Below are 12,745 nucleotides of genomic sequence, written 5' to 3'. Positions count from 1 at the left end.
TTATGGAGAAAAAAAAAACTGTGTAAAGAGGGACTTTTGAGAAATTCACACACAGCACGATGTATTCAGAACCGACAAAAAAACGATGTAAACTACAAAAGTCAAAATGTAGGAAGGTACAATTGTGTGTTTCATTAGGAGGGAAAATTATCTTTTTAATTTCATCATGAAAAAAGACAGTAAAACCTTCTCTTGTCACGAAGGTTTTCTTGTTTTCAAAAGAAACAAATGGAGTAGAATTAGGGACGGTTCGAGAGGTATACTTGGTCTGGGGAGTTTGCAAGTTTGAATCCGACGGCCCATGTGTCACTACTGTGGGTCCCGGGGCATGACCTTTGACCCCTATCAGCACCCCGGAGCGGCGTAATAGACGGGTCAATGCAAGGAAAAAACTGAATTCCTTATTAGATTAGTTTAGTAAATAAGTGAAATTAGCTCACTTTATTGATACAATTATCTTTTTTTTAAAGAAGAGAAATAAAAAAAAAATCTTTTCTTCTTCAAGTAGAGAGAGTAGAAGTTGTTCAATTGTCTTTTTTGTAGGGAGTAAATTCAAGAAAATATATTAAAAACTCTTTTTTCAGGATAAATAAGTGACGTCTTCTTTTATCCCTGTATTTATTTATTAATTTTTTTAAGAATCTCATATTTTTCTTCTTTCAGTAACATTTTCTGCATCTTTGAGACACCACCGCCCCCCCCCCCCCCAAAAAAAAGCCTTTTTGTCCCTCTGGGGAACAAACATGATTTCCATACAAGCGAGACTCCTCGGATGTGGTCAAACTCCGGCTCTCTGAAGTAAAGCCTCTCTGTCGTCGCCACACACACACACACATTCCTCAACATATATGTGCACGTCACACATCTCCAGCACAATTAAAGCTGATTTTTGTGCAGGCCCGCATTATTGACTTAGTGGCGGCGACAAAGAGTGTTGGGTGGGGGGGTGGGGGGGGCCTCTGATAACCCCGAGCCGCCTCCTGTGGATGCTGGGCTGCAGTGGCTCAAACAAAGCTTGATCCTCCACCTTGCTGATGTCCGTTTTGCTTAAGTCGGAAGAAGTGCGCTCGCAAGCGAAGTCGTCGTCCCCCCCCCCCCCCCCCCCCCCCCAATATGCAAAGGCACAATGAAAAACCCTGACTTCAAAAATTGAAGTCTCAAGCCCTCGGCCGCAGACACTCCCCTCTCCCTGACAATGAATGGACCCACAGCAGATCTTCTTAAATGTGCCGTATCAATGCAGACTGCTTAGCTCGGCGTTCGAGGGCCAGCTACGACTTATTTGATAAAAAAAGAAGAAGAAAAAAAAAATCTCCTAATGACTTTGGAAAAAGAAAAAAACCCTGATATGATTTCCATCCCTTCATCTCACACTCTTCTTTTCATCCATGCCAGCAGATTTGAGGCTGAGGGGGTGGCACGTATTTCATGCCCACTTCGGACTGGAAGTTAAGCTCAGCAGCTGCGCAAGGTGTTCCTGTCCACGTCTGGACAACTTAAACTTACAGCCACCTGTGTTTTTCTGCAGGGAGGCACTTTCCCGCCCACATATATCACTCAGGTATCAGCCGAGGAGGCAAAAGGAGTCACAATCTGCACACGAGCCGAGGCACCGGTACCTGTGTGGGACAAAATAGTTATACAATTTGGTCAGAAGGAAAATGAGTCAATTCATTTAAAGGTATTTAACTGAAGTAAAAAGTTTTATTTTTCATCCTAATGGTGCACTAAGGAAGGAAGGAAGGAAGATGGACAGACGACTCAATGCACTCAAGTGCTCTAAAAGTACAAAGGTGTTGTAAAAGTACTCGCATACTTGTATAAAACAACAGTCTGGTATAAAAGTAGCGAGTCAACTCCTTTACCTGAGTGCATTTTAGAACCAGTACTTTAAGAGTGGACGTGGAAAAGTACTGCTTCTGAACTGTAACTGAGTACCAAAGTAAAAAATGTCTTTTTAATCCTGTTTTACAAGTAATAATCACTACAGTATAAATGTTTCAAAGAGGTGCTAAAATGACTGACGTTCTAACAACACGAAAGTACTGCTTCTTGTACTTAAGTGCTGAAGTAAAAAGATTTTTAACCTGAGGATGGAGCAAAAAATTAATCCGGTATCAAAGAACAAATATGCAGGTAAAAGTGACTGATGAATAAAATAAAATGTCTTTACTTTAGTAAATTTGCAGAATCTGTAGTACTTTGTTGTTGAAGTTCTTTTCTAATATGAGTGATACTCAAAGTGGCTAATAGTACTTTCATTATCCACTGCAGTAGAACTCCCTCTGTGAAAAGTGACTCTCGTAACAGTAAAAGTACTGAGACAACATCTTTACCCAAGGAAAGTAGGAAAAGGATTTACTTTATAAGAAAACTCTGGTAAAGGTACTGAGTTGTTACTGTTTTACAACTAAAAAGTAAAAAAGTGTAAAATATTATTCTATAAATGCATAAAAGTACTTTTTACTGAAGTGGAAGTACAATTTAAGACCCTGAATACTGAGACGACTTTACACTAAACTATTGTGCCATTTGACGAAGGACTGAAGTAAAACACAGTTTTAATCCCAGCGATGTGCCAAAAGTACTCTCACAGTAAAAGTAGTGAGTCTTCACTTGTAACTATGTGTTTTGATAACAATGACACAGTGTTGGCAAAAGTACTCTGGAATCAAGAGGTTGAATTGTTACTTTTAGTTTTTAAATGTGTGAACACAAGCATCAGTACTTGAAGTATGAGTACTTTCAGCTCCTTTGTGCCATCAAGATATTCTATTACTTCAGTAAGAGAGTACATTCACACCCATACGTTCTTACTCATAAAGCTCTGTAGTATTGAAAAATACATTTGCACTTGTGTACTTGAGCACATGTCAGCACTGGTACTTTCCTAGTTTTACTTTGATGAATATGAGTACTTTAAGCACCTCTGGTCATCATTGGGAGAACAAATATTTTGGCTTCTGTACTCAAGTATAGCTAAGAACGTGATTACTTTTGAAAAACTTTCAGAACCAGTACCTTTACGTATCTTTACTCCTACTCCTGTAAATGATGTACTATTGAGTACTTTTGCAACTTCTGGTGAGTACAGGGCGTATAATAAAAATAAAGAAACCCACAAAAAAAAACAACTAAACAAACAATTGTAATCATCTTACCTCCGAGTGCGGGTGAGGAGGAGGAGGATGAGGAGGATGCGGAGGAGGAAGAACGAGGAAGCTCCTCTTCTTCCCTTCAGAATCACTAAAAGACGAATGTCCGCACCGGAGACGCGCGCGGGGCCGCGTTTAATTACCCCCGCGGCTCCGCTCGGAGATGAGTCGGGATGCAATTTGTGGTTAATTGCAAATGAAACCCGGCAGGACGATCCAATCACACTTAACCCCGCGCGCAGCTTGAGCTCGGCGTCCTCGCGCGCCCCTCCTGTGGAAATGCGCATTGATTTTTTTTTTCTCTTTTTCCTTTCTTTCACTTTGGCAGAGGTGCGCGCGGCCTTAAATCGATCCCTGATTGATAGATTTGGTGGTCTGTGGTGTCACAGTCGTTTTCCGGGCTTCCTCCGAGGGGCCCAGAGGAGGAGAAAAGGTTCGAATAAGCCGTTTTTGATCAGGTTCATCAGCGGGACGGTGTCTAACTTTGCGCCATCGTTCATAATTCTTCGGTTTTGCGCTCATGTCGACGAGAATAAAGACTTTTACTTTTCACAATGAGCCGCTGCAACTCCAACCCAGAGCTGACATCAGTGTTCAGAAAGTCTCTAATTTGAAGTTTGAATAGTTATAGTTACTTCTCACAATTGTATATAGTAACGGAATTACTTTATAGTTACTGAAAAAAGGAACGTGATTACTTTTTGGAACTTGCTTGCACTTTGAATAGAAGTGGACTAGTTTACTGAAGTTACATTGTAGTTAGTTGTAAGTTGGTGCTTTAAAAAGTAGTTGGAATACATAACTAGTTATTGAAAATGTGTACTTAGTTACTTATTAGCATTTGTATTTCTAGTAGAATTACTTTACCAGTTAAATATAGTTATCTATATAAGCCACTGCTCCAAAACAATATATATACTTTAATAGTGGTTACTATAACTTAGTACTTATAGTTTTTATTCTACTCGCTGCTGCAAATCAGTACTTGATTACAGTTAGTACTTCTTCAAAGAAACTTAAAACGTACTCTCGTACTCTAAATACTGTTTGAGAAGAAGTGGAGCAAAACTTAGAACTTGAACACAGTAATTGTTACTATTTGCACCTTTGAATAGAAGGGGAGTTACTTTAGTACCGAAAAGAAATTGGTACTTCATTACAATTAAAGTACTTCTTAAATTAGTGGATTTGTTTGAATATTTGGTTTAAGTTTAATACCTGAAGTCAGCAGTTTATATAGTAGTGAAGTTACTAATTGATGAAAGTCAGTACTTTATCCCAGTTATAAGTACAGTTACATTTAGTAGCAGAAGAATGCCTTCACTGACAATTAGCACTCAATTACTCGTTCTTATAGTCATAGTTACTCGTCATTACTCGTCATAGTTACTTAGTTACTTTAAATACGTCGATTGGTCAGATGTTTCCCCTCTCTCTCTCTCTCAAATTATCAGTTTGTATTTGTAGTCAGAGTGCAGGAAGAATGATTTTTCTTTGCGACTGGAGCGATGATGAGGAAAAAGTTTCACCATAACTGCCAAAATTGCAGCGTAAAATCCCAAATCAATACCCAAAGCTTTTAAAAACTTAATATTTTAGCCCACATATATGCAATGTAAAAGCAAATCGAAAACCGGTTACAGTGATCGTGTCTGGGATTGTAATATTATGATCTCATAAAACGATGTTTATTATTTTGTTAGTTTAACTCAAAAGGCAATAAGATCGATAAGGCAATAAGGAACAATTTACGAATTAAAAATGTATTTGGAAAGTAACAAATGCTAGTTACAAATGTTTAAGCGTCTATAATAGTAATGAAAAGCACCCCATCACTAGTTAAAGCAGTAACTAAAACGGTAATCATATACTGGTCTTCAATTGCTAGTAAAGTAATTAAGCACAAGAAAACAGGTCTTCAGAATGTTCCATTTCACTCTGCCGTTAGGAAACCTTCACAAAAAAGTAAATTTTTGTGCACGTTGATTTGCGTAAACGGCGCGTAAATACTTATTCCCAGTGTAACGCGCGTGCCTCTTTACGTAAGTGACCCCCGAGGAAGTGCTTCTCTGTTCCAAGTAAACATTTTTCCTCCGAGAAACCACCGGAGAAGTCATCTTACTGCGCTCCGCCACCGTGCAGTTGCCATCGCCCGGTCACTAGAGGGGGGATCTGCTGCACCTGTTCTCTCCTGCGCTCAGATCTCGCTCGCTCTCTCTCTCTCTCTCTCTCTCTCTCTCTCTCTCTCTCTCTCTCTCTCTCTCTCTCTCTCTCTCTCTCTCTCTCTCTCTCTCTCTCTCTCTCTCTCTCTCTCTCTCTCTCTCTCTCTCTCTCTTCTCCCTCCTTCCTTCGGTTCTCTTCGACTGGCCACACTGTACAGTCTCCTTTTTTTTCTATGGAGGAGGGGGGGGGACGACGCAAACACACCGGTTGTGATCTCCTCCCATTGGCCCGTCACACCTCAGTGTGGGAGGGTCGGGGCGTCCGGGGGACTCCCGGTCTTTATATAAGTGCAGATTGCCTTCCAGCCTCTCAGTGACACTGCGTGCTTTGCACTGCTGAGCTGCTGGAGGCAGAGTTAGGGCTATTAGAGCCAAGAAACAAAACAAACAAACCAAATCAACGAACGGAATTTGACACTTTTTTTTTTTTTTTTTGGTGTAAAATTCCTGATACCACAGCTGAGCCTGAGTAGAGGCTGTCTGAATGAAATACCTGGACTGGCCAGCAACACAAGGGACCGTTCAGTTCCACTTTTTATGAACTTTGACAACATCTGCACGTGCATCTTCTTTGGGACCCCTTGGACTGTTTCTTTCCTTCTTTTTTTTTTTTTCTTTTGGCACACTTTTTACGCACGCACGCACGCACGCACCCAGCTTCAACCGACTGTCCCACGCGCAGCTTGGCGAAATTGTGCAAGAAACTTTTAATCCGGGCCATGCTGCAGTGACTTCGTCACGCACAAATGTGGGACCTCGCGATCACGTCGTAAATAGCAAGAGGCGAAGAAGGATGCTTGGAAAATATTTATAACGCACAAGAGGCGAAAGAGACGAAATCTGTTCAGCGTTACTTGATCGAGCAGAACCGGGGACAGTAAATCACACGGAGGCGAGCGGGCTGCAGAGGTGAAGCGAGGACAAGACAGGTTGGTGTCTCCAAATTCACCGGGCTCGAGTTTCAAGCGCCCCGGGGGGCTCCTGGTATTAAAGCGCGCATTTGACCTGGGATAAGTTGTCAACAAGAGCAGCGAGCGGAGGCAAACTGGCAGGTGTACAAGTTCATTTACATGCATACGTATATTCACGCCACTATATATAGAAGCTGTCTTAGGGACGTGCAGCCTTAATAAGTTTCTCCACCCACCCGCCGACCCGGCTGCAGTAGCCCCCCACGCACCGGGCGTGTGCGTGTGTCTATATATACACCGTACGGGCTTTGATTCCTCTTCGAAATCTGTATCCGGGAGGGCTGCCCGCCGTCGGTTTGGCTGTGAGGGCAGGAGTCGTCGCATGGACTGACATGGCCACCGACCTTGCCATGAGCGCAGAGCTGCCCAACAGCCCTCTGGCCATCGAGTACGTCAACGACTTCGACCTGATGAAGTTTGAGGTCAAGAAGGAGCCGCCAGAGGCCGACCGCTACTGCCACCGTCTCCCGTCCGGCTCCCTCTCCTCCACCCCGATCAGCACACCCTGCTCCTCCGTGCCTTCCTCGCCCAGCTTCTGCGCCCCGAGCCCGGGCGCGCAGCCCAACCAGGGCCTCGCCAACGGCGTCAACAGCAGCGGCAGCAGCAACAACAGCAGCGGCAACAACAATCACAACAACGCAGGCAAGCCGCAGCTGGAGGACCTGTACTGGATCCCCAGCTACCAGCACCACATCAACCCGGAGGCACTCAACCTGACCCCGGAGGACGCGGTGGAGGCCCTCATCGGCAACGCGCACCATCACCACCACCACCACCAGGCCTACGAGGGCTTCCGCGGGCAGCAGTACGCCGGGGAGGATTTGTCGGCGGCCTCGGCGGCGCACCACCACCAGGCGCATCACCACCACCACCACCACCACCACGGCCACCACGCCCGCCTGGAGGACCGCTTCTCGGACGAGCAGCTGGTGAGCATGACGGTGCGGGAGCTCAACCGGCAGCTGCGCGGCTTCAGCAAGGAGGAGGTGATCCGTCTGAAGCAGAAGAGGCGCACCCTGAAGAACCGGGGCTACGCACAGTCCTGCCGCTTCAAGCGCGTGCAGCAGAGGCACATGCTGGAGACCGAGAAGTGCACCTTGCAGAGCCAAGTGGAGCAACTGAAGCAGGACGTGGCTCGCCTGGCCAAGGAGCGAGATCTTTACAAGGAGAAGTACGAGAAGCTGGCCAGCCGGACCTACAATGCCGGTGGACCTGCGAGCGCGAGAGATCCATCCGGGAAACAGGCCGAGTTCTTCATGTGAGAGACTGTCCATTTGTAACATAGACTCAGACTGGCATCCCCCCCCCCCTCCTCCTCCCCCCCAAACACCCCTGTCACATGAAGCTGTATTTTGCGTTTGTGTTTTGTTTACAGTTATTTTCTCGACAGAAACAAACTCTTGCGGGCTCCTCTGCGCGCGCATCTTCAGTCTTAAATGTGTTTAGTCTAAACTTCTGCAGCCTGTCAGTTGGGCACATGGGATCACTTACCCTGCAGATCTTTTTTTTTTCTTTCTTTCTTTCCACTGGCGCAACAGAACATGGACATGTCTTACTGAACCACCTGCACGTGCCACTTCGTTTAAGGGACCCCTGGGATATGTTGTGGCACACTTTTACGCACGTCTGTGCAACGCCCACTGACTGACCCTCAGACAGATTGATGAGACTGTGCAAGGAACTTTTAAATCGGCCCATGCTGCTGTGACTTCAACAAGATGCCCGGGACCTGGAAATCAAGCTGTAAATGACATTTGACATGTGACTGTCTTAAATCAGAGGGAGAGACAAATTTGTCTTAAAGCTGTGGCAAACATGATGTTTTTTGTTAAAAAAAATATAAAAAGAAGAGTCGAAGCAGAAGAAGCAATACACCACCTCTCTTTACGCACCAGGGAATCTCAAAAAGACTGTGTGTTTGTGTGTGTGTGTGTGTGTGTGAGAGAGAGAGAGAGAGAGAAAGAGAGAGAGAGAGAACGAGCGAGGGGGTTTGTGATGCAGAGACTTTTCAATAATGCAAGTTCTAATAGTTCCCCGTCCCTATTTGCGACCCTGCATGCAGGACATGTATGGTAACCCTCCAGTCATCTCCAATCCTTCCACATGTATGGAAAGCATGACCCATGACACCTTCTCCTGCCTCCTCCTTCTCTGCCATCAGTACAGGCCTGGGTATGCAAAAAGCCACTAAAATACCCCCCCCCCCCTCTCTCTCTCTCTCTCCTCCACCCACTTTCACCCCATCCGAAAAGGTGTAAGGACAAAAATGCAAACCAAATCTGCTTACTGCGAACAATGGATGCGTCTTTAAATATTTTCAATCAAGTTTTCTATTGTTTTAAAATGAAAATGAAAAACGACAAAAAAGAGATTATCTGAGCCAGATTTTAGACTGTATTTATTTCCACGTGTACATAATGTGTAGAGAAATGGGTTAACTGTGTTATTTTACCTTCTCTCTCTGTCTCCCTCTTTCTTAAAAAAGAAAAAAGAAAAAACAACCTGCTTTTGTTGCTTGGATTATTCGAAACGTCTTAATACAATTGTTTGTATGTTACAGCATGCAAATCGTCTATGGTATCCTCCTCCATACTGAACCCGTGTGAAGTCAAAGGCGAGCCTATAATGCACTAAGAAAAGGTCAAACTGGACACGTTGTTTTCTACTCATAGGACCTTTGATGCGTCAAAATAAAAACTGGATGTAAATTTGAGGAATCCTGCATTCGCTGCTAAAACTCTATGCACCAACCTAATGATTAAATTAAAAGGTTTAATTTTTTTTTCTCAATTTTGTTCCTTTCTGTCTGTCCTTTTTTTTTTTTTTTAAACCTAAAATATTTATAGACCGGATTTTCCTTCTCGGGCCTTGCTGTGTTTTCTTCTGCAGCCCGATGTCTTAATCGTCTCTGCTTGATTGGTAGATGCAACTCGGTGCATTATTCTGTCAACCAGAACTCGTGTGATTTCTGCAGCCTAGATATATGTGCAATATTGTGCAGAAGCGTGCAGAAGCAGCGTCTGGAAATGCTCTCATTAGGGCCAAAACTCCTCGAGAAAGCTGAACAAAATCAACGTTTTTAACACTATTTAAGTATCTCTGCAAAAAAAATTACATTTTTTTGAGTGTTCCTAATTTCTCAAATCGAAAACCACACATTTAATATCTTTGCGACTAATTTATCGAAAAGAGTTTGCAAAATTGACCCGAGAAACGAAATTCTCAAGTCGATCTCATTTTAAATTTGAGTAATTGCCGATAACAGTAATAAAAAAAAAATATTTTGATGAGCTGCTCTAAATAGTGAAAAAACAACTTCTGCACAGTGCTGTAAATGTATATCTGTACATATAATTTCTATATTTATTCGATGTCCTGACGTGTCAACAAGTGGAAAAAAAATCCTTACAAAAGTTGTTGTTTTCATAATGTTTAATAAAAAGTTCTGTCCCAAATCTGTCAAAGACTGGTGTAGCGGAGGTTTTATTTCAGAAAAAAAGGGTATAAAAAGGAAGATTATAAATTATTTATTGAGGAAATATTTTTTAGGCCAACTCAGATTCACTGCAGCTTCAAGTCCTGTGGAAAAAAAGAAACGAGAATAGAAACAAGAATAGAAAAACGTCGTCGTTATTTGATTTATTGTCATTAAGTTATTACTATTAGAAAATAAATATTTCAATTTAAAAACAAACGTTTATAGAAAAAACTATAGAATGATTTGAGAAGAAAACGTAATAGAATGTAACAAAAAGGCCAAATAATTTTGATCTATTATCGATGATCGTTTTTGTAAAAAATGACAGTTTTTGTATTATTATTATTATTATTATACGCATTACTCTAATCATTATTGTCAATTGGATTTTAATTCGATTCAGTGTTATTCGGTACAGCGCTGCACACGTTTTCTTATCGGGACGCTGACTCCGGTTTATCCGGTGTGCAGCTCACCATGTCGGGGGCAGAAGGCCTGCTCTGACCCGCTGGACCACAGCCCACCACTTCCAGACGAGGAGGGGAGCTCCTCCTCCTCCACCGTCCGGACTCTGAGCGCCTGACAGCGGGCCTGGGGCGCGCCGTTACGCGGTAACAGATGGATGAAGCGGGCGGCCTGCCTCCTCCAGACCTCCAGACCCCCAGACCCCCAGACCTCCAGACCTCCAGACCTCCAGACCTCCAGACCTCCGAGGTAAGGAAGCGTTTTCTTCCCATACACTACTTCTTGTGTGTGTGAGCGCGCGTATGCGTGCGCACGGTGTGCCTCGGGGTGGATGCGGCGCGGCAGACCGCATCCTCCACCGGGTTGTTGCTAATGTGACACCGGCGTCACTTCAAGCGCGCATCGTCGCTCGTGCGTGTGCGCGCGTGAGCCTCCACACCACACACCTTGGAGGTCAGTTTTTGGAAAGTTGGCGGTTGGTTCTCAGTGACGCAGCCTCCCGCCGCCTCACTTTAACCTGTTGGCACGTTTTCATTCATCTATTCATTTACTGATGGATTAACTTGATTTCAAAACAAATCTGAAGGTTTCATGTATGTTTGTAACGTAAGCTTCACTTTTAAAAGATTTCAAAATGTGTCACCGTTGTCACGCGCCCAGAAGGCGTCAGAGAGATGAAACTTCCACGTGTTCAAACAGATTATCGTCTCAACGTCAAGCTCGATTGAAACGTGTATCTGCTCAGTTTAGAGATCCTGGAATCAAGTTGGTTCACGTGTACCTGAAATCATTTCGGTGTCATTCAAAAGGTCCAGTCTTTTTTTTATTATTATTATTAAAGTGTGACTATATTTTAGCGTTTGGTTGATGAGAAAAGGAGCAGGTGGAGATGTATCAGTCCAAGTGTTTCAACCAGTCCTTATGTCAGTTTAACACTGTGGATCTGGTTTGAAGAAGCATTTTATTCTCCCGAAAGACCCAAATGTGGAGTCCCTGCTTGATTTTAAAGAACCTTTATGGGTCGGTTTCTACTTCAGAAAGTACTTCGTTAAGGAATCTGGGTTCAGTTTGGAGAGTCTGTTTTTAAAGTGTTCAGGTTTTGAGAAATACTTTTGTTTTCTAATGCTATTTTCATAGAAATTCACATACAAACACGGGACTTCTTTTCTATCTTCTGGATTATGTTTATTTAGGTGACCCCCCCCCCCCCCCCCCCACCCCCAGCTGTGCTTCCTGTCTTGTGCAAGTTACTGGAAATCGGTATTTAAATACATTTATAGTCCCTAATTACTGCTTTAAGTAGTAGTGGAATTTCTTTACTAAAAAACTGAGTTATAGTTATAGTTACATTACTTTGAAACGCCGGTAATTTACTGGTATAGCGGAAAATTACTACTTGAATACTGATACAGTTTCAAGGTACTACTCTGAAAGAAATATTGAACATACTTTATAGTATTTAAGGTCTGTGATCATTTTAAACAGCAGTAAAGTGAGTTTCCCTGTTTGTGTATAGAGGCACTATTTCATGCGTTTTATGTACTTTTAATAGAAGCTAAGTTACTTTGCACGACCTCTGTGGGGGGTCTCATGTCTCACCAGGGCCTTTATTTTAGACACATGTAGTGCAGTAAATCTGCTCCGGGAGAAAGAAAAACTCTCTCTCTCTCTCTTTCATTGAGAGATGTTACTATTGGGATGCATGTCATAACAGAATAGTTGAGTGAAAGAGTCCAGTGAGTCGCCTTTTGTTGCTGTTGCCTTGCACGTCCTGTTCAGATATCGTCTTTGACTACAGCACGTTGTTCAGGCCGTCTCTTTGCTGTGAATTGTGCCAAATCAATGCATAATGACACTCACCTGTAGAGCTACATGCTTCCAGAGTTCACTGTAATTTAGTATTAATAAATAAAGTGGACGTGTGAAAGGCTGTCTCAAGCTTTTCATATAGTGTGAGGGGCAGATTCCTCTGAACACAGCGGTAACAGACAAACAACAAGACACGAGACAAACCAGGTTAAGCCTTCCAGCTTAATTCAAGTCACTCGTAGACGAGATTTCTAATAGAATCACGACTCGGAGTCGTTGTTTTCTTGAAGAGGGGAGACCGAATGTGACAATTTTAGTTTATTTTTTATTTATTTATTTTTTCTTATGAAGCTCGTTCAAAATGTGGTTGTTTGGACTCGATATATAAGCTGGTACCTTTTACCTTTTATTCGTCATGTTAGTGGTGGAGAGACAGATGATGCTGATCCTGGTGGAGTTGGTGGAGAATGTGGTCCATTGTGTGAGCGACGTCAAGGTGAATTTACTCAGCGAGTCTCGGAAGATCGTAACGGAGGAAAAGCACTCTGGTGGGAGAGTTGTAATCGAAGCAGCATATTTAGACATTTTCTTTGTTATATAATCACTGAGACATTTTAAATCAATGAGGATCCCCAGGAACTTTAT

The 12,745-nt window shown here is 43.1% G+C and overlaps 1 protein-coding gene across 1 annotated transcript; it reads left to right on the top strand.

Annotated features, from left to right (window-relative positions):
* Positions 1-5,876: 5,876 nt before the first annotated feature.
* Positions 5,877-8,635, top strand: mafaa (MAF bZIP transcription factor Aa). Its single transcript, XM_080506512.1, has one exon. The coding sequence runs from the start codon at positions 6,681-6,683 to the stop codon at positions 7,608-7,610; it is 930 nt and encodes a 309-aa protein (XP_080362638.1). The 5' UTR covers positions 5,877-6,680; the 3' UTR covers positions 7,611-8,635.
* Positions 8,636-12,745: the final 4,110 nt, after the last annotated feature.

The sequence above is a fragment of the Blennius ocellaris genome (assembly GCF_963422515.1).
Source record: "Blennius ocellaris genome assembly, chromosome: 12".
Taxonomy (NCBI): Eukaryota; Metazoa; Chordata; class Actinopteri; order Blenniiformes; family Blenniidae; genus Blennius; species Blennius ocellaris.
This window is presented reverse-complemented; position numbering and strand designations above follow the sequence as displayed.